This window comes from Amphiura filiformis, chromosome 6, assembly GCF_039555335.1.
Source record: "Amphiura filiformis chromosome 6, Afil_fr2py, whole genome shotgun sequence".
Lineage (NCBI taxonomy): Eukaryota > Metazoa > Echinodermata > Ophiuroidea > Amphilepidida > Amphiuridae > Amphiura > Amphiura filiformis.
The window spans coordinates 54,080,506-54,103,800 of NC_092633.1; the positions used below are offsets into that span (position 1 = coordinate 54,080,506).

A 23,295-nucleotide genomic window follows, 5' to 3' on the forward strand; every position below is an offset into this window, starting at 1 on the left:
TTTGATAAATAGGTCCATGCATGCATTTTGTATATGATGACCTATTTATTAAATTTCTAACTTGCAATAAAAAAGCTGTTGCATGTAAGAAACAAATTCTTACCCAGAAGAAAAAAGCTTGTGCATTCGAATGTATTTTTTTGGTATTTTTAGAATTTTTAGAATTTCCAAAATTATGTGAAAGGTTTCTTTTTTATTTTATTAGCAATAAAAACAACAATGAAACAACAATGAAATGAGGCAAAATAAAGTAATTAAAACATTATTAATACATTCATGCATTTTAAAAACATTAAATATAGGTCCGATTTTCAGGTGAAATCAATTTCTCCCCTAATTCCCTTTTGGGGGTAAGGGCAAGGGTTTTGGGTTAGTTAGGTTAAAGGTTAGTTTGGGCTTACATGGGTTCGTATACATGTAGTAAGGTTTGGGTGTGGGTTAGAGTAACATTAAAAAACTTTTTTAATCAATTTTTTCAGTAAAAACAGATTTTATTTTTCATATTGCAAAAAGCGGAATTCCGCTTTAAAGCAGAAGACTGGCATCTCTGATATTAGAAGTCCTCCCAAGTTGGCCGGCGTTGGCTGCTTATCCAAAATACATGTTCTCTCTATTATTTTGTTAAACACAGCCTCACTGATATAAACACTCTTGCATTCAAATTTGCAAACACATTGATATTAAGCAATTTAGCCTAATTATTGATCTTTGTTATAAAACCATGTTGCACACAATGCTATCTTCAGAAGATAGCATAATATTAGGGATGCCCACTGTCCATACAGATTCCACTAGAACGATTTTTCATTTACTGTGTGCGTGCACTCACACACGTATTGTCTATGGAGAAACTGATCGATACAAGAAATCCCAGGCCTGTTAAATGGCGTACATACTTGTTTTTGATCCAAATGTAGGCCTATATCAGGGTGTTTCAAGAAATTCCTGATTCCACCAGAAAACATTAACCAAACTTTTTCCTGATTGGTCAGTAAATAGAGAGGACCTTCCTCCATGCAGAGATCAACTTTATTAAATGAAAAATTTAATGAGATGAGAACTACAACAGGTTGAAGTGACACCATTCCGTGCATCAGGTGTTCAAACGCAATTATTTCCGAATTTGGAGTGAATCAGACAAGCAAACTTACATAGTCATAAAATGTAACTATTTTTGAAGACAAAATGTACAGGATGTTAAGAAATTTAAGAATGTTTAAGCCTACATGGCCCATCTCAAATCATGCACTTCTCACTACCATGTCCATTTCATATGCTATCCATCATGGCTTCCATGCACACACAGTGTATTGCTCAATGTATAAAGATAACCTTTGAGTTGGAGCAAATTTCTCAAAATTGGTAGTGATTAATATTACCAAACTTATGCCATGATGAAATATAATAATTTTTGAAGATAAAATGTGCTGACCGTAAAAGATTGAACAATGTTTAAGACTACCGCCATTCATTTGAAATAATGCACTTATTGTTCATCTCCTCTATGGAGATATTTTCCATAAGCATGCCATCTATGATCATGCTTATGGTTTCACCAAACAAACCATGGGTTTTGAGGTCTTATATTTTTTGTTGTATGTCAACAAAATGGATTAAATTTTCAGGATGATCTTATTTTCATGTTGTTATAAGCAAATATAATGTTCCAGATAACGCTAGTTAATAAATACATTAAGAAAAAGTACCTTAAAATTGCACTTTCTGTTAGTAATCCTTTTTGGACTTTAACTTTTTAACATGTTCTAGCAGCCCTATATAAAACCGTAACACTCAAAAGGCCATATCTCTGGAATGAAACGTCCGATTAAGATTATTTAAACGCCAAAATGTTTCTTTCATCAATTCCCAGCCAATAAGTTAGGTCTGAATCAATTTAAAAGTACTTCAATTTTTAGTGGACATGTCTAATAATATATATATATTAAAGCCCTCTCTGCCAAGTTGTCCATGACCTAGCCCTAATTTTAACAAAACAAGCCCCCCCAAAATGTGATATGTACATCTCTCTAAATGTGATGTATTGCAAATTACTGTTCTTGCCTTTCTTAAGAATAAGATTGTACATCACTGTACTTTAGTAATAATATGCAACTACTGAACTACAGCCCTCGAATTAAGGATCTGAAGGGGCTCAGCAACTTTTTTAGGGCAAGTTGAAAATTGCCTTCGATTTTCACTGAAAAGGCAAGGCAACACGGTAGTTTGTAATATTTCAAGAGGGCATCATGGCAACTGTTGAAAATTTGAGAAGGGCACCAAGGCAATTTTTCAAAAGTGAAGAAAACACACACAAACATAGATAGATGATTTTATAATGAAGGGGCAGGGCTGGGGCACCGACGGCAACTTCATTAGAGGGCACGGCAAGTGACTGCCTTGGGTAAAGGACATATTTTGAGAGCATTACGGCAGTGGGGATGGGCACCCACGGCAAAATGCCAATGGTGCTGTGGGTTAATTCGAGAGCTGCTGAACTATCACTATGCCAGATATAGCAAAATGTTTTAAAAGACATTTAAGGTTTGCTTCACCAATGATCAAAACATCAAAACTACATAGAACAAATACAGGCTTATAACAACTGAGAGAATTAGGTGTACATTATTCTACAAAACATTATGTTAATGGACCAGTACACAAGCATAGGTTTAGGCTAATGATCTCCCAGATTTTACAGTTTTTCCAGACCGGACCGGACCAGACCAGAACTGGGGTCAGGAAGGCTATTTTGCTTTATTGTTTTGTGCGGAAGTCCAGTTACAGGTTGGTTACATTTTCGGGGAATTGTTGAGAGAATTGATTCTTGCCGAATTTGCAGCCTACATCTATGTCAGTACAGTTGAATCACAAATATTTCCATCATACATAAAGGTAGGTGGTCAGGTTTTTTTAGGCCCGTAACTGCGTTTATTAAAAACTCCTAATTTACTGTAATTAATTTAGCACTTATTAGTCTTTCACATGGCATTACAATCTTGCAAGAAGTAGAAATTCTAGATAAATTGAAGGCAACGCTGTGACCAAATCACAAATTATAAGATTTCGCTTGATTCTTAATTTTGCTAGACTCTTTTCATAAAAGTTCTTTTTCCAACGAAAGTAATGAGTCTTTGAAAATGAAGTTTTCCTGATAAAGTAAATGTGGTTTCAAGTTTTAAAAAAAGCTTTTGAGCCAAAAGTTTATTTTTCTACAAATATGCACTTCCTTGAAATGAGAAGTTGAATCTTGGAAAGGAGACATAAAACATTAAATAAAAGTTCTTTTTTTCCAACAAAAGTAATACGTCTGTGAAAATGGAAAATCTAATTGCCAAGCCACTTGAAGCTTTCCTAATAAAGTAAATGTGGTTTCAAGTTTCATGTCACAAAAAATCTGATTGCAAGAAAAACAAATGATAGAAAAGTAAGTATTCAAAGAAGTTCGGATACAATCTATCACATTTCACTTTATCCTCTGCCTAATGACACTTCAGGGATGATAAATCACCATACAATGTACATAATTTACTTGATTTCAGCGAATAAGCTCAACAAGAACGTCGTATCAACATACATGTGTTGTTGCTTCTGAAGTTCTGTTTCTAGATAAATCCATCTGTTTGCTGGAATACTGTACAACTTCAAATTTGGCTGACCTGATCAAAACAGATCATGCATATTCAGTTCTTAACTGGAAATGAAACAAGCTCAGTTTCGAGTTCAACTCATATTTTGATCGTGAAACAAACCCAGGGGATCCCCTGTGTTTATTAAAAACTCCTAAGTTACTGTAATTAATAAAGCAATTAATAAAAATAACTCGTCACACACAGCCAGTTTTTGATACCACCCAATTAACTTTATTGTTTGCGGAATTAGCTGAAACGGTCAGAGCACCACACTGATGCACGAACAAGTAGGACTATCTACAGAGATTTCCCATTGATGGGGAACAAAAAGGTGGGAACGGATTCTGGACATATTATTTGATGATTTGGATGGTGGATCCCACTTGGGGCAACACACCTCCAAATATTTCCCGGACACGACCATTGAAACTACCAAAAAAGAAACGGTCCAGACCCTGATCCCCCTGAAAAACATGCCATACCTGGCTGAGCACACGCTGCAAGATATCTTGCCAGCCCACCCCCACATCCGGGAACGGGGACTGTGCATAGACCTGGCCAGCTACCCCCAAACACCACTGGTCTGGGACGACCCACCGAACCCTCCCCCAGCTACAAAACTGGGTGGGTTAGGCGGGATTTTCAAACGAACCTGACCGCTTCAGCCGAAAAAGTGAATGAGGAGGAAAGGGAAAACCCCGCGAAGTACCCGAGACTCGCTAACAAGAAAGAGATCTGATTGGTCCGAGCCTGGCAAGGTCGTAAGGCAGCCAATCAAGAAGGGGAACAGCCCTGCCGCAGTTACTACCTCTCAAGGGTGACATTACTGATATGGCTTGAGCTGGGGCAATTAATACAAACTGCCTTACTCCCCGAACAGCGAGAAAAATCCCGGCCAAAACAAAACCAAATAGGGAGACCCCATCGAGACAAAAATGCTTTTGAATAGACAAGCTATTAAAAACCGCACGTATGGCATTACAATCTTGCAAGAAGTAGAAATTCTAGATAAATTGAAAGCAACGCTATGACCAAATCACAAATTATAAGATTCGCTAGATTCTTAATTTTGCTAGACTCATAAACAGTACAAAGCTTTTGAGCCAAAAGTTAATTTTTCTACAAATATGCACTTCCTTGAAATGAGAAGTTGAATCTTGGAAAAGAGACAGAAAACATTTTAAAATTAAAGTTCGTTTTCCAACGAAAGTAATAAGTCTGTGAAAATGGAAAATCTAATTGCCAAGCCACTTTAAGTTTTCCTAATAAAGTATATGCGGTTTCAAGTTTCATGTCACAAAAAATCTGATTGCAAGAAAAACAAATGATAGAAAAGTAAGTATTCAAAGAAGTTAGGATACAATCTATCACATTTCACTTTATCCTCTGCCCAATGACACTTCAGGGATGATAAATCACCATACAATGTACATAATTTACTTGATTTCAGCGAATAAGCTCAACAAGAACGTCATATAAACATACATGTGTTGTTGCTTCTGAAGTTCTGTTGTGTAGTTTCTAGATAAATCCATTTGTTTATTTGCTGGAATACAACTTCAAATTTGGTTGACCTGATCAAAACATATCATGCATATTCAGATGTTAACTTGAAATGAAAGCAATATCTGAATTACCATATGTGTTGGTAAACTGCAGATTCATCCATTATTTGTCAAGTCCACTACTTTTGTTTACATCCATGGCTTATGTATAGGACATGGATGTACAAATAAGTAGCCCAACTCATCAATAATTACACATTTGAAAACTTTTTGAAAAATATTTAATATTGTGGAATTCAGAAAATATAAATGTTGTGGAGAGTTTGCAAATATCAATATTATGGAAAATTGACAGTGATGCTGTAGTTGAAATGCATTTCACAATTCCTGATATAGACGAAGGACATATATTCATCCTTTCAACAATACAATTCCAAGATTTCTTGTACAGCATCATCAATTTTCCTTGTAATGCATTGACACATTCATGAATACATGGAAACAATATGAACATATACTTTTCCTGTATACATGTAATTGTGTTTGAGGAAACAGATTACCATCAATACTTGTGTACCTCCAGAAAGACTTGTGCTGGAACCAAGTTCAGCATGCAACTGGCAAAGTATCCAGAGTCTTAAATTTCATCAGAAGAAATTTTTATCAAAGTTTATCCTCAACATTGACCATCCTCCATCTGGGGAGTGTATATGACTCTTGCTTGCCCCCACTCCACCTTGATTACAGATTGGCAGCCCTGGAAAAAATGGCAATTTGGCAATCACCTTGCCGGGAAATTTGGTAATTTGAGGGAAATTTTGCTTTTCTGGATAAAGAAATACATAAGAAATGGTGGGAAATCCTGCCAAGTTGGAAGGAAATTTATCTCTCTTCCCGGGAAATAAACATATTTTCCAGACCTGCGGAGTGGCAGCATGTGAACCATACATAATCAGTATGTCCAGGGCATTGAGAAAGTCCAGAAAAGAGCTGCCAGATTTGTCATAAACACATATGACACTAGTATCTCTTCAATCCTGCAAGATCTTGGATGGACATAATTGAATGAGAGACGCCACCAATATTGTGTGCTCTGCTTCTTCAAGATCCGATCTCGTAGACTTCCCGACATTGACCAAGACAAGTACATCAACCTCACCCCAGACAGATCTCAATGTGGACATGACCAACAATACAAACTTCACTAAGCTAAGACAAATGTGTATGCTTCCACCTTAAATAAAAAAATAAATTTTAGCATTTATATAGTGCCTTTCACAAAGTGCTTTACATTTAACTCCGCTGTTGTTAGAATATGTCAGCTGCCATATACAATGCCCAAGGCATGCTCATACTTTTTGGGGCGGCACTCAATGGACAATATTCATAACAGCTCCCCATTTGCCCCATGGGTTGAGAGAGACATGCGAGGTTAAGCGCCTTGCCCAAGTTCACAACACGATGGCATTGCCAGGGCTCAAACCCGCAACATCCAACTGTGAGGCAGAGCCCGTACCGCTGCACCACCCTCCCCCGAAGAACAGTAAAGTAAATTAATGTACAGGTCATGTAAGAAACTGTGAAATGAAATAACACATCATGACTGTCTATCTTGTAGCTTCAAATTTAGCTCACTGACCCACACAAAACATTTTATCACACTTATTTACCCTTATGGCTCAAAGAAATGAAGCTGTACATGTGAGTTTCTTGTAGCCAGATGAAGCCATAAACCCATTATTTTACATTAAAATTCTGTTCTCCTCCCTCCCAGTGTGAAATAAAATCAGGGGTGGGTTAAAATAACATTGATGTCTCTAAAGAGCAAGACTGAGGATAAAAAAGGTTGGTGCCAGGGAAGCTCTGCCCGATCACCACTTAACCAGAGCTACAGGTACTACCTAAGAGCTACTTAAAGATTCACTTCATATTCAAACATCTTAACAATACATTGTAACCTCAAAGTATACAAGATGACAAGGCCACTGCCACTTGCAAAATCCCTGAAACAACACTTCCCCTACCTGTACAACTAGTCTGGTTCTTTGTTCAAACTTCATTACACTAAATTCAATATGGACTACAGCTATGCTCCACAAATATAAATACGCTTGCTGCAAAATGAAAATGCATGTAAACTACTAAGTATGTTATAGCACTGCAACACTCTATTTGTACACAAAAGGCAAACAGTCAGAAACAAACCGCAGTTGCGGTCAGGTGGGGGGTGTCATTATTTTGAATACAAAATACAAGGGTGTAATATCTAAAGGATTTAACAAAACTTATGAAGAGCCTGCTCCCTGGTTTCACCATTTTTGTTGAAATGATAAACCTACTTATCATGAACAGATCCTTGCTATATTTTGTGCACAGGTCTTGAGTTCACATTACCAATACAATGATGCTCGTATACCACCTGCGCCCGGTCAAAAGGAACTCTCGGAATACATCAACCACAAACAACTACATCCCCATATCCTGTAACAAGAACTGTTACAAATACTCATTTGTTCCACGAACCCTAATTGACTGGAACACCCTGCCACAATCAATATCAACAATCCAAGACAAGAAATCATTCAAAGCAGCTGTTCAGCACCATCTACTACAGTAACCAGTAACCATACCAGTGTCAAGATTCAAGAAAGATTTGCATGCGCATCGCAATCCTGCCCGGTTGACCCGCTGTTGAAGTGGGTGTTGGGCAGTACTAAAGACAAGACAAGACAAGACCTGAACAATCATCGGCAACTGGGAGATCTTTAGCCCATGCTTGTGTACTGTTTCTATAGGATAGACTTATTGTTTGATTTTGATTACCTGTTGCCAGGCAAATCACTGCAATCTTAGGCTCACAATCTCAAAGCTCACGAGTGGTTTGAAAACAAATGCGAAATCGATTTTTTTTTTTTTTTTTTATTCCGACTTTTTTTATGGTATTTTGAGAAAAAAAGTCTGATTTTCGCGGATTTTTTCTGGAAAAAACTAAAAATAAATAAATTTTGAAATAAAAAAAACTTCTGCATTTCTTTTTTGTCAAATCGCGTGATTTTACAAATCGCGCGCGAGCTTTGAGACAAACCTTTTTTTTTTTTGGCCTTAGTTTATTTACACATCTGAGAGTGCGGTAATGAATTGTAGTAGCAACTGCACCACGATGAAAAGTTACAATTTTTTCAGTCAAATCGTTATTTCAATATTCTCATATTACATATGAAAAGGTAATTTGAGATCACAACGGCACTCATTCTTGACCAGAGTCTACCATTGGTTATACCTATAGATCTACTTAATATTATTCAGGGAACATCCATGCACAAGCACTGATTGGCTAATTGAATCACGTCATCATCACATCGGCACCTCATTCGCTGGTCCATCGTGTGACCTAGTTCTTTTTACGCGATAATCAGACCGAGCAAAAGGAACACAGCTGAAGTAATTTGCTAAATTTATGGTATAGTGTAAATTCAGCTTTAATGACAAGTGGCTACCTTGGGTTGATGCATCCTACAACCATCTACATGTAAGCTTACACCATAACACCATTTTTATACCTGGTTCCATGGGATAAATATTTATGTAATATTGAATAGCTTTGAGGGTGACACAAGAACATATTGTTCTAAGTAAGATAAAAAGTATTGTGTGAGTCGCATTTGAGGACAATATTTATAGTGCAGTATATTCTTACCCTAAAATAAGTCATTCAATATTATTATCATTTATTAAATCAGGCTTACTCTATGCAGTAAAATAGAATGTTACGCTTACCTAGCCACTGATCCTCACCAATTTATGCAAGCTTATCTTATCAAAATATTAATTTAAGCCCCGGAAGAAAATACAATCGTAGTATTCGCGACCGCAATTGTGTTTTTTAGGTGCAATTGCATTTTTTCAAAAAATTTCATTTTCACTTCTTTTTTTTTTTACAAATTTTTTTTAAATACTAATAATACTGCTACTTAAAAAAATCTGAGGGTTTTTTTAAAGCTGGATCAAGTTGTACATTTTAATTACTTTTGCTTCTATAGAACAGCTAGCAATGCATGTTAATTCAATATGTCCATGGCTTTTTAATAGAAGCAACATTAATTAAAATGTACAACTTTATCCAGCTTTGAAAAAAAAAATCCAAATTTTTAACTCTTTTGTGCATCAGTGTTTGCCTGCAAACGAGGACACACACAAGATTTTCACTCTAAACTGTGGACTTACCTGCAACCGAGGACAGTCCTCGGTCTCAAACTGCTGTAATAGACCTCAAATGCATGCTAAATGCATTTGAGCGATACTTGCTCAAAACCGCAGACCATGTATGTAAAAAAATACAGTCAGCAGTTGATGGCTAAAATTCCCTTTTCGTATCACACACACAAAAAATGCACCATTTAGTCCACGGTTAGGCAATGAAAACACGATACACGCGGAAACACACCCCGGGTTGTGTGTTTGTTTTCACCTACAAACATTGACTTCGAGTCCACACTTGTGGACTTTGAGTCCAAACTTGTGTAGTGAAAAACCGATCCCCTGATGACGACACAAAATTGTTTTCAAATAATGTACCATCATCTCTGCCCTTCACAGAAACTATGCAATACAGGTTGATATGCACCGGTAATACGCCTGGTATATATACTAACAATTTCTGGAGAAGTTTCGTCCACCGAGATGCCCACTTTCAGTTTCTTGTTAATCAGAAACTTGGGTCCGGGCTCAGGCATATTGCTCAAGCCAAGCTTAAAAGCTCATATAGTTGTCAATAATACTGTTCTTATATCTATCTACTTACCACTGGTATGCATCAAAGTGGAAATACACCATTCCAAGTCCATAAAGAAATGTGGCATCCTGAGAGCAAAAATAAAGTTGAACATAAAATTATTACCACAGAACATTAACTTACTTTAACTTTTAACACATCGCTTGAATGGAAGAATGTTGGAGTGCTTTGTTATTACTAAACATAAAACATCCTTGCATTCAACTGATAAATTGATTTTAAACTGACCAGATTTGACTTAAATTTTGAGTCCGGACAATGCCATGTTTGAGTGTCATTTATATGGTGAGCGAAATGCGGATTATTTCACCATGCACCTGGCTTAACTTTATTTTACAGTGTGTGCTTGTTTGTATTCTGTGTGTAACATGCTGTGCCCATAACACGCACTAAGCACTACCTGTAAATGTACAAACCTTAAGCTTAAAGACCACAATTATCAATATCATTTGATTGGGGTGATTTGCCAATAAATGCTGGAGATTCACTATTTTGGTCCCCCATACATGACAATCAAATATGGCAGACTTTTAAATACCACAGCCTTATGCACTGTGCTATTACCAGTACCTCCTTGTGCTTACGCCTATATACTTGTGTGCTGTGAATGAACTTTTTTGCAAACCAATTTGTCTGCATTGTGGCAATATTAGGTTGGGTTTGGGTATATGAACACAGATTAGGTCATTAAAAGCTGGGTACTTTTAGTTGATATGGCCAGGGCCGTGACACAAAAATTGTTGTGTTCCACACCATGACTATTCTAAAGGTAAGGTATGCAGCATGGATGACTTATATTGAAAAACAGACTTGTTTGAGCTCACCTATTATTATTATTATAACTTATTCCAACCTCTGACACCTCTGTATCACCCTTTATTTCTTGTCCGTTTTCGTACCAGGGAGGGGGGTAACCTGTGTGGTTCGTTCACTGTTCCACTAAAATGCTGAAGAAAGTGATCAAATGCTTCTATGCAATTGTAGGACCAAAATATTGATAACCCTACCTTACCTGGGGTAGAGTATGCTATCAAAGTCAAAGGGTAATAAATCTCGCCTCTTTCACTTCGGTAAATGGTGTTGCCAAAAAAGGCTGGGTAAGATGAGTGTTAATTCAGCTTCACATTCATTTCCATCAAATCCATACCCTGATATATCTTTGTTTCACATTGTGGCTGCCTGCACAGGTACACCATTACCAAGGATCCTGACTGGTACACACAGAGTACATACACAATTCCAAAGCTGCTACTGTACAGAACCCACCAGCAGTGGCAATGCACTGGTACTACATTGGTACTCCCCTGGTATTGCACAGTACCAGCCAAGTATCTTGGCGATGGTGTACCCTTGCAGGTAGCCCCAATAGGAATCTTGTACTTTACATGTTTACAGCAACCTTGATCTTGAAACCAAAATCTAGATGTTTACGTTCAGGACTGAATGAACCTCAACATCTCTGGGCACTCACCAGTTGGCCTGGCAATTTTGAAAAGTTACCAGCCCAAACATTTGACTACTTACAGTGCCGGTAATCTAGAACCTGCTACCTGGCATTCAAAATGTTACCTGGCCTGACAAAATATTCACCATCAACTGGCAGGTAAGATTTTTTCATATTCTGTTTTCTATCTTACATTGAGGCCTACCATTAAAACAATATGTTTTTAAATGCTCACACCATCTAAATGAAACAAATCTTAGGTGTTTAATTTTACTGGGGCAATGAGAAAAATATGAACTTTCTCCTGATACCAAAATCTCAGTTTTGATGAAGAAAAATGAGAGATGAGGCTGTTGATCAGGTCACGCCCCCTTTTTGTTGTGTTAAACCAGGAATAATGGACCAATGGGATGGGCATCCAAAATGATGTAACCAAACCTGAAGATGTAGCCTGGGTCTAGACAATAGGCGGATTAGCAGCCATTTTGTTCCAACATGTTATTCACGTGTCGTTATACTTTAGTACACAAATATATAAGTTAAGGGGGTACTACACCCTGTCCAATTTTGTGCCTATTTTTGCATTTTTCTCAAAAATTATAGCACATTGGTGACAAGTAAGATATGTATATTATAGGGGCAAGGACTACAACTACTGTGCTGAAAATTCAGCAACTCAAAGCAAGTAGTTATTGATTTATTGATCAAATATTGGTTTTCCTCATTTTTGACTGTAACAACACAACTGTTGTCTGTGCTGAAATAAAATTTCCAGTGGTTGTAGTCCTTGCCCTATAATATATATCTTACTTGTCCCCAATGCACTATAATTTTTGAGAAAAATAAAAAAAATGGGCACAAAATTGCGGGCAGGGGTGTAGTACCCCCTCAACAGGTTTACAATTTTTTAATTATATTTTAAGCATACAATATATTCTGTAGTAAATCGATCAAATGACGGTGATTGTTCAGGTATTATATGCTTGATAGAATTAAACCGTCTGACCAGCTAGTATTCTCCTCCACCGTCAGTGTGATTCCAGTCACTCTACATACCGTGTTGCGAAGGTGGAGGAGACTAAAACTGTATTGACGAACACGCATGCGTTCTAAAAATGATGTAGCCTAGGTCGAACAATAGCGTGACGTAGTTCCCGACATTGCCCCTATGAACTCTCACCCTCCTGGTTAAACTCACCTTCCAATAGTCTTCCTCTGCTGAGAAGAATTGCTGATATGCTGACAAAGCTGAAAACAACAAGATGAAGAACATGTTAGTTCTAGTGAACACATGTCAACAAAATTTTGACAATTCAACTAACAGGTTCTTCTGGAAATGTGAATCACATCCTGGATTTCCAACAAATTGCATCTCATCTATGATCTTTACTTTCAAAAAAATTTTTTAAAGTTTTCAAAGTTTAAATTTCCACACCATATGGCAGAATCAATCTTAATTCCTGCAAAGAAATTTTGCTGTAATTATTTTTATTCTTACTACTTACATACATATTATACTTTTAACAATTTAATTACAAGAATTAACTCTGATTCACATAAAATTGTTTTACAACAATCTTATGAGACTTGATTTGCAGATTCAAGGTGAAATTCTAAATACTACACAGTGTCATCATGTGGTCTTGGAACGTGGAAACTAGCATTGCGATCAGAATTTAATGCAGTACACTACTCTTTACAAAATTTAATAATGAGATGCTTTACTAAATATGCTTGGTTAGGAGTGTTTGGTCTATTATAGGTAGCACACAAATCAGGGCTTCAAAATCTAAACTGAAAAAAAACCTAGGCCTACACTGTTAAAATATATGATCAACATCCTTGAACAAGTAATTAACAATTTAACAATTAACAAAGTATGATAAACGAAACTACTTTAGCAGGTATTATCTCCCATAATGCATGCAGCATGGTATCTTGGACCTGCCGTGTGTCTTTATGGAATGTAGGAAGCTAATTCTCATGAAATTTTGGAACTTGGAGGGAAAATTATGGGAAATTTAGCTATCTTGGACCTACATTTGCCTGATCTTTCTGGGTAATAAACATTTTTTTTCAGCCCCACCTCTCACAAAGTACACAAAAACAAAAAGGCTGGCCAACACAAAAAAGTGGCCAATGCAATGTCTAAAACCCCAAGTCTCCTTCAGGGAACAGACAATTTAATGTCCCAATATTTTCTCAAGCAAATGGCTTGAAAACAAATATAATGGCCCAGTTTACCAACACCCCTGGAGAGTTCCATCCAGGAAAGGCTAATCACAATAATGGCTGACTAGGATCACCTTACTCCCAGTGCTCATCCTCCAAATGGATTACTTTCACATTGTTTCATTTCATTCTCATATTCTCAAATTCTTTAATTAGTCAGCACTTGTTTTGCCAACAAAATGCTTGTCAGAATTTATATTTAATTATCACTTGTCCGAAAATTAATTCTGGTACAGGTGGAAAAAATGTGCTCTGATAATATAATATTATCCAATGATGTACGTAACATGATGTCTGTAACGCTCAAAAATTAGCAAAGACACTCAAATAGATTGCCTTTGGTACCTTGGGGTTCAGCTACAGGGGTTTGGGATGTTTGCTTTTAATATTTTTTGCTTTTGTTAAATTATTTGCTTTGTTATGTTTTTGGCCCAGGTGATTGACTAGCAATTCTCCGTGTCAAAAATGAAAACCAAATATTATATATTTTTAATCTTAAATCGATTATGAAGTAAACACAAATTATAACTTTTTTGAAACAAACTGTTTAACTTGTAATTTTTGGTGATTTATTTTCCAACCTTTTTTTAAAAATCAACCATAAATGATCCCAGCAATTGACTCTATGTCCAGGAACTCTCCAAATCGCGTAAACTCTCCAAAAAGCGCAAATACAACCCAAATGTGTGATTTGCGGCATGAAAAAGCCTTAAACATGCACCAACAAAGTAGAATTACCTTTTGTATATTCAGCTAACAATAAATGTAGGTGACCTAGCTGGCAGTATGTCTTGGGATCCACTGCTTTGCCTTTTGTCTTGATCTCTTCTTCACAATGATTCACACCCTAGATGCAAATGAGGAAAGAATACTCATCAATGAAAGAAGCATAACATCAGAGTTAGAGGAAAGAGATAAATAAAATATAGCATGGGATCATGAAAACATCCCATTTGTGTTTACACCAGTCATACAAGTTGATCTAAAAAAAACCAATTTCACATTTTTGATCTGAGAAAAAGATTAAGTTCACATTGTTGATCCTTTTTTAAATTAAATGACATGTGAACTGTTCAGATGCAAAAGCTGGTTAATACCATTTTTAAACTTCTTATGTTAATGCCACCAACATCTACCCTATAATACTAGCTTTTTAATTGACACCCTACATTAAACACCAGAAGAAAACACGATCATGGCATCTGCAGTCGCAATTGCATTTTTTGGGTGCAATTGCTTTTTTTTTTTTTACAAAATTGAAAAAAAAAGTTATAGACCCTAAATTACAAGTTTGTTATTCAAGGTTGGACCCAGAGAAATACTGCTTAAAAAGTTTTTAAAAAAATTCTGAGGGTTTTTTTTTCCGAAGCTGGACATTTTAATTAATTTTGCTTCTATTGTACAGCTAGCAATGCATGTTAAAAATTCAATATGTCCCTGAATGTTCAATAGAAGCAAGCAACAGTAATTAAAATGTACAACTTTATCCAGCTTTGAAAAAAACCTCAGAATTTTTAACTTCAGCTTTGTGGTGGGCACTAGCATCAAAATGAACCTTAAGTGGTGGGCTCCAGGAGTGAGCGGTGGGCTCTATCCACTGCTGCCGGCCCAGTGTAGCTACTGTAACAACCCTGCCAATATATATATATTTGAGACTATGATCAAAAACAAATTTAAATTTTCTTTATTTTTGACCAGTTATATTTGTCTCTTATACATGTATGTATCTCAAATTGAGGAAAATGGTAAATCAGTTATTGCATCTGGACTCATCACATGCACCTGTTATGACCTAAATAATAACAAAATACAAGAAACTAACATTAATTGACATTGCAGTTTGTGGATTCATTTTAAAAGTATAAGCAATGATTGAAATTTCAATTCTTGACTCAGACCTATTAGGCTATTTTGCATCTACATGTACCACCAGCAAAAAAAAGAAACATTTTTACACAAAATCTGCAGGCAAAGTAATAAATTTGTACATATTTACTGCTCTGCTTGTGGAGGTGTGGGGTGCTTTATCATGGGCCTGGAAATCTGGTTTTATTATTAAATTCATTGACTTTCTGTATGTAATTTTCCAGGTAATGCCTTGCAATTTGCATACAACACTGGTTGTAGCTGTAGTGCTTCATATGGCCCAAATAATCAAAATACAAGAAAATTACATTGTATGCTCTACCAAAAATGACAGCAATACATTTTAGTGGGTTCTAGATGCATGACATTCTTTTTCTTCTTTCAAATACTAATAATTTAAATGTAGTGCGAAGCTTTGTATTTTAAAAAGCAATATTGTAAAAATTTCCAGAAGAAATAGAATTGTATAAATTCTTTTCCACAAAATGTTAGTTTTCACTGCCAGATTAGATCCCCTTTAAATTTTAAACAGAACAGATGAGGCAAAACGCAAAAGAGAATCGCTATCTAATTCCAGCACATATGTCGGGAATGCATGTCACTCTATCGATCATAACTAAGATCGGTTCTTTTGATGTGTTATTTCGATAATAATTTTATAGTAAGTATTCAAGTTTGAAAGCCATAGCAAAATTGCTACATATGCAAATGCGTACAAGTCCTCTGGAACAGATCAATATGTACGCCAAGAGGAACACAACCAGAGGTGTAGCTAGAGAATTTTTAGTGCAGGGTGGTATTTGAGGAAATTTTTTTATGAAATTGCCTAAAATTGGCCTAATTCTATGTGATTTTGCAATTTTTGAGCGATCTTTTCTTTTAGACCACCCGAACTATAAGGTTAAAATTTATCAAATTAAACATTCGCATCAAGATTAAACATGTTCTTAGGCCAAAAAAAAAAAAGGTTTGTCTCACGAACCCGCGCGCATAAGTATGTGAAAGCGATACAGCGCGTTTGTCTACGCGCTGACCGCCTTTTTAAAGGTTTTTTTTTTTCCCCGATTTTTCCGGTTCCCGATAGTTCGACCAACGTAGTAAAAATGAATTCCTCAATGTCAGAAAACCATCGAAAATGTCAGGCAGCGCAGCGTATGCCATTAGTGTTGCAGATAGCCCGTAACCCACACCGTAGCCTCAGTCTCGCGAGTTTCACGCCATCCTTGCAACCGCACGGAGCGCAAAAAGCCGACGACGCAAAGTGGATGCAATATAAAAGTACTTAGCCTACGGAGAACTCTGCGATCGAGTGAAGCCATGTTGTTTTCATAAATTTTGTATTTTTTGTAGCTGTTTTTAACGAATTTTTTACCGTTTATTTCAACATGATTGTTCAGTATTCAGTATAGTTAAAACAGGGGGACTGTGGTGAGGAATTGGGCACTGCATCGGTGCGCCGATTCGGTTACTCTGAATGCCCTAAAAAATGAGTTGGTGTCGGGGCGAAGCTGTAACTCGTATTTTCCGGCAATACAGAATATTAACATTGTAAATTTGTTGCTTCTCTTTCATTGTAAGACCACTTGTAGTTTTCCAATACCTGTCTTGTGATTTTCATTTGTCTCAGGCTAAAAAAAAAAAAAAAAAAAAAAACAAAAACCAACAAAACCAAAAAAAAAAAAAAAAAAAAAAAGCATAGCACTTAGCTTTTTTGGCAAATGTTCGTGAGACAAACCTTTTTTTTTTTTTTGGCCTTAGCTATACAAACATACCTTTTATTTCATCGAACAAGCTTTATTTTGTTCCAAAATCGATTTTATCCTAATTTTTGACGTAAAAGAGCCGAATGCAAAAAAGGTAATCAATGCAAACTGCAAAACTTTCACGTAGCACAAGCGTTTGATGTACGCTCATTTTGACGGTGATTTACGCTTGCGTATCAAGCATTTTCAAGCGTGTTTGACAGTATTTTACTGCATGACGCAATTTTGCATTTATTCAAAATGGTGAATTTCTCGAAAAACATGATATATTTTTCTTTAAAAAAAATTCCCTCATTGACTTCAAAGTGTTTGGCAACTGTTTAACCTTGATGCAAAGTTAACCTTGTCAATGCAAAAGTAATAATTTCTAAGTCCCTATAGCTGGTCTAAAGGAAAAGATCACCAATTTTTGACACTTGAGTGATTTAATTTGAGAAATCAGTTGGGAACAGTAGCATTTGTAATCATAATCCCTACAAATTATGTGAACCCCTATTTTCAAATGGACCCTGGAGTAAATATTGATCAGTCCCTTATTGATGTCATTCACTGCATATTGTTAGTTACATAGAGCTCACAAATTGCTGAACACTTTTAGAATTTTTAGAATTTTCATTAACTACATTTTCATCCACTACATGTACCGGTACATGGAAGACAAAGATTTTATACTATGAGATAAGACACTCCGTACAAAAAACGGTACAATTAACGTGCAAACTGCCTATACCGATGTGAGGACAGAAAATGTGACTCTCGTGCTAGTCTCGGGCGCGGGCCAGACTGTATGCGGTATGAACGATGAGTGTCAGGACCACATAATTAACTGGTTTTGTAGGAGACCAGCACAAGAGTCACATTTTCTGTCCTCCGGAGTGTTGCACAGTCCAATAAGTTTAGAACTGAAAAAAAAAAGACAGCCCCTGTCATTGCCATGAATCCACGATTGATTTGATTCTTCTTCCATTTCTCAGAAATATCTAGCGGTACCACACTTCCAAAATTAAAGGTGCACAAATAGCAGTGAGCTACATTGTATGCAAAGGTACAATGCCTAGAACATTGATCCACAAGCCTCAACACACCTCCGACCACTACAGCCCCATATCATTCCATAAACCCTTAACTTCACTATCTTTGGTTTTGATTTTATTAATGGGTGCATAAAATGGAAAATAAAAAGCTTTAACATGATGACACAAATTATTTGATCATGTTCAATTTCAAAGGCCCCCCAACAGGTTTTTTTTGTTTTTATTTTTTATAGTTCTTTCACATTTTGCATTCTTTGAGTAAATATTACATGATGTATCATTTACGCAGTTGTCATCCCTAAATTAGGTTATGGGAAATTAATTTCTTGATCACAGTTACATAGCTTGCATCCAGAGTTCAAAAGGTAGGACCGGTGATCCACAAATCGGCAAGTACATTTGATCAATTCACTGACAGTGACTGCACATGGAGTACCGTAAAGTGGGGTGACTTTGGACAGTGGGGTGACTTTGGACACGCATATAGGACAGGGTTGCTCAATTTAAATCCCTGATTTTTTTCTAAAAAATTATTGATTTAAATTTAAATCAATGATTTTTTTGAAAAAAATTGTGATTCAAGCAACCCTGTCCTATATGCGTGTCCAAAGTCACCCCACTGTCCAAAGTAACCCCACTTTACGGTACATGCATGTAGTCAATCCAGGGGTGGGATGTCCAAATGGGTATAGGGGAGCAATCCCCTTCGTCTAATGGCCATGGATGGAGGGAATGTCTCCTTTTCTTCTTCTTGCCCCTCCTCTTTCTCTCCCCTCCGTTTTGTCTCTCTCCTCCTCTTCTCCTTCTTTTCTTTCTCTTTGCCCTTCCCCTTCCCTCTTTTTTTTTGCATATCCTAGGGGAGGGCACCCCCTTGCCCCCTATGGTGCCACCCCTGAACAGTGTTGGAATTAAGCATTTGTTTATGCATGTAGCAAAATTTGCTTTCATTACTTTTCTCTTGGTACATTCACATACTTCAGTGTGTAACTCTATGGCATAAAAATGCTACTCAACTCCAAAATTGTGTAGCAAATTGATAAAATTGTGTAGTATTTTGCTACGCGATACCAGCTATTTCCAACGCTGCCTCTGAGTCAATCAAGTGATTCAATCCCTCCCGCCTCAAAGGCAATTTTTTTGTATTGCTTGAAAGTGAAGGATAAGTCATTATAATTGTCAATAAGTATCTTTGAAATGAAAAATTTGGCCAAAAAACCAAGGAAAGCAGTAGTATTGACAAAGTTGAAGTACCATTCAACTTTAATAGAACTATTACAGCATCATGAATGTAAAATGTCCTTTTTTATCTCTTTGATCAAAGGCTTTAGGCTAAACTACCAGCAGGCTTATATGGCCTACTATGTGTGTGTACCGGTATATATCTGAAAAACTGAATATGGATGATTTTTAAAATGAGCAAATCGCCTAAAAGTAAAAGGCCTAATAATAATGATCATATGCAGGGTTGCCAAACCTGCAATTTGGTAGACCAATTGGGCGACTTTTGAAGATTTTCCCAGCAACTTTTGACAAATTTTTTTTGGGGGGGGCAACTTTTCAACATTGGCCCACTGTGACTTCCTGCCCAAAGAAACTTGCTTGAGAAGTCTAGCCACAAATTTGTTCACTGATAGCTACAGACCATTGCATTCAAAATCAGATTCGCTGAAGCATGACTCCGTGTAAAGCAATGGAAGGGTGATCGCATCAAAAATATTGCTAAAATTGCACTTCAACCAAATTTTAGACTCAACTTCAAATTAGGCAAATTTAAATCAAAAGATATGTACGGTACTACTAAACGCATCAAAATAACTTTCATCCAAATTTCAACATTAACACAATAAATAACATCCGGTGCAAAAAATGTCAATGCTATCCAACCGAAAAACGATAGCAACGTACTCTAGTCTAGTATCGAATGCGTAACTACATGTATTGTGTGCAAGTTAGCGTAGAGTTCTTGAGTAAATAGAAACCAATGTTACGAGAAAAATTTGGTGACTTTTTGAATTTTGATTATTTGACCCGGTATTCAGACTGAAATTTTTTGGCAACCCTATAAATTGATCATCATATTCATAATCATATGGTCAGAGATCAAAATTCAAAACTTACTCAATTTCAAGTGGTCAGTACTTTTGTACATAATTACACATTGTACATTTATGTCAATGACAGGTCATTTTTAAATTAAAAAAACCAAAACTATAGATACTGGGAAATGAATAATACAACATCCATCAATTCATGCCAGGCCTAGTAGTATTATTTTAAGCTTACTTAAAATTATTTTTTTAAGCTTGTAGTAATTCAATGGAAATAAACAACTAAGAAGACTTCAAGAAACGTCCAGAATAATTATTTTTCAAACACAATCTAATATCCGTGTGACAGAGTATATCATCTGTCTATGAGGATAGTAAATAATCAGGAAATACCAGGTTAACTTCACGAATGAACAAAGAACATGCACCCAGTTCTGAAAATCCAGGAACCTGGTCCGCCATTTTGAATCGCTATACCACAAAACTAGTGGCGTACGTTTTACTCACATGTTGCTATTTAACATTGGTATTACCAATCACAGATCAATGCAATTCTAAAACCTTTGATTTTCTGTGTTTAATAAGTGTTTCTGATACTTATTATGGAAGAAATTTTTGTCTAAAAATCAAAACAAAGCGAAAATCGACAAAATCCCAAGGTTTATTTACGTTCGCAAGAACGATGACCTCACCTTCGTAAGCAGCGCCTTGTTCTGTTCTCCCTCTTCACCTTCTAGACGCAAGAAACCAAAGAGTCGGCTGTTAAATAAACAAAAAACAACAGATTAATTAAAAATAAAATGTTATGAGTCGATGTATACAATTTTGTACATAATAAATATTGTTAAGAGTGTTTTATTTGGTTCGGGACATACCTATCGTACGTCTCTGCCAGTAGCTCCAACTCTGCTGGGGTCACGGAAGCCATTGCCTCGCCAGCTTGTTTTGGTGGCTTGCCTTTTTCTAAATATAGTCAACCAAACCTCTCTTTGAGCCGACTGTAGATTCGAACGAATCTACACATTCTGGACAATCTAAAAGCTTTGAAAAATACCCTAGCTGCATCAACTTCCTCAACCAGGGTGTACAATTTGTTGTTTTACACGCCGATGAATGTAGGACTCGTAAACCAGTGTGTATATGAACCAATGGTTGTGCGAATCCGGGTCACGTGCTTCAGGGACCAGTCATGAAAAATAAAAATAATCATTGAGGAAATCCCATATCACAGCATTGTTTAACGTGTGTCAAGTAACTGAACCACCCTCCCGTAATTTTAATGTTCACAATACAGGTCAACGACCTCTAACGCATTTATTTTGTTTGTTTTGTTTAGGTTTCAACCTGCTATCAATTTCCGTCAGATTATTTACTGATCATATTGATCGATTGATCCGGCCCCGGATCCGGTTGATTGATCATCGATCAAGGCTCAGGCCTGATCAATTTGACTGATGATTGATTTATGTGATTGATTCATCTCCCGGATTCATCTCATAGGCCTATTCATTTTAATCATAGACCATGGATGAAGACTTGATCCATGATTGATTGATTGTTGATTGATGGATTGATTGATGGTTCATCGATAGGCTAGGCCCTATATTGTTTGTTTGTTTACCCAGGTTGGTCCGTGAGGAACACATGCTAATCCATGAGAAATCCATGGACCGTTCCAAGCTCATAATGATCTATATGGCCTATTGATCGTTTGATTCAATAATTCATTCATTGCTTCAGTGATTGATTCATTTATTCGTTCGTTCATTTATCGTAAAATGGGGGTAACTTTGGGCACTTTTCAGAGTTTTTAAACCACTGCTTCCAAACAAAACCAATTATAATTATTATATTACCAATGAACTCTTTTTTAAGACATTAGGGTAGGGTTCCCTTCTACACCTTGAAGTTGAAAAAGATTTTTAAATAATTTTGTAAGGGTGCCCTAGGGGTTAAAAATAGCCTGACCAAAGTTGCCCCGCATTTGGGGCAACTTTGGTCAGAGTATTACATTCCATGAAGAAAAAATATCAAAAAAATTGATCTTTGCTGTATATGGGCAAGTTGTGGTTTTTTGTGACAGTTGACCCCTTGCAAAATTAATCAAGCACACATCCTTGCTCACAAATATCGATTTTTATTTTTTCTGAAAAAAATGTAAAAAAATGCTCATTTTTGGTCAAATATTTCGAGGAAATTGGATATGAGTGACTATTATTTCTTCCAAATATATTTCTTAACAAATTGACACCAAATATGACTCAAAACAATATTGCTGTACTTAAATATGACCATTAAAAAAAATATATTTAACCGACCAAGGTTACCCCGCTGACCGAAGTTACCCCATTTTACGGTAACAATTCATTCATTCATTCATTCATTGCCGGGTTCATTTGTCGTTCGGGTAGATTTAGAGGGGAAAAGTCCCGGGCCGGTATATGTAAGAGATCAAAGACAAAGCTAAAATCTATGATCTACCGTAAAATGGGGTAACTTTGGGCACTTTTCAGAGTTTTTAAACCACTGCTTCCAAACAAAACCAATTATATTGCTAATTATCTCTTTTTTATGACAATAGGGTTCTCTTCTACACCTTGAAGTTGAAAAAGATTTTCTAATAATTTTGTAAGGGTGCCCTAGGGGTTCAAAATAGCCTGACCAAAGTTACCCCGCATTTGGGGAAACTTTGGTCAGAGCATACATTCCATGAAGAAAAAAAAATCAAAAAAATTGATCTTCGCTGTATAAGGGCAAGTTGTTGTTTTTATTACATTTGACCCCTTTCAAAATTAATTCAGCACACATCCTTGCTCACAAATATCGATTTTTATTTTTCTGAATTTTTTTTTTTTAAATGCTCATTTTTGGTCAAAAATCCTGATTTTTAAATAAATTTCGAGGAAATTGGACATGAGCGACTAATATTTCTTCCAAATATATTTCTGAACAAATTGACACCAAATATGACTAAAAACAATA

General features: G+C 36.3%; 1 protein-coding gene across 4 annotated transcripts in view; it reads right to left on the reverse strand.

The window, feature by feature from the left end:
* Positions 1-21,458, reverse strand: part of LOC140155623 (histone demethylase UTY-like) — a 75,768-nt gene extending 54,310 nt beyond the window's left edge. For all 4 annotated transcript variants that reach the window (XM_072178539.1, XM_072178537.1, XM_072178538.1 and 1 more), the window contains exons 1-5: positions 21,189-21,458; positions 21,006-21,072; positions 14,341-14,449; positions 12,569-12,618; positions 9,936-9,994 (exon numbers count right to left, since the gene is read on the reverse strand). In XM_072178539.1, the coding sequence (XP_072034640.1) occupies positions 9,936-9,994; positions 12,569-12,618; positions 14,341-14,449; positions 21,006-21,072; positions 21,189-21,241 (338 nt within the window). In that variant the 5' untranslated portion in view covers positions 21,242-21,458. The remainder of the gene's footprint in view (positions 1-9,935; positions 9,995-12,568; positions 12,619-14,340; positions 14,450-21,005; positions 21,073-21,188) is intronic.
* Positions 21,459-23,295: the final 1,837 nt, after the last annotated feature.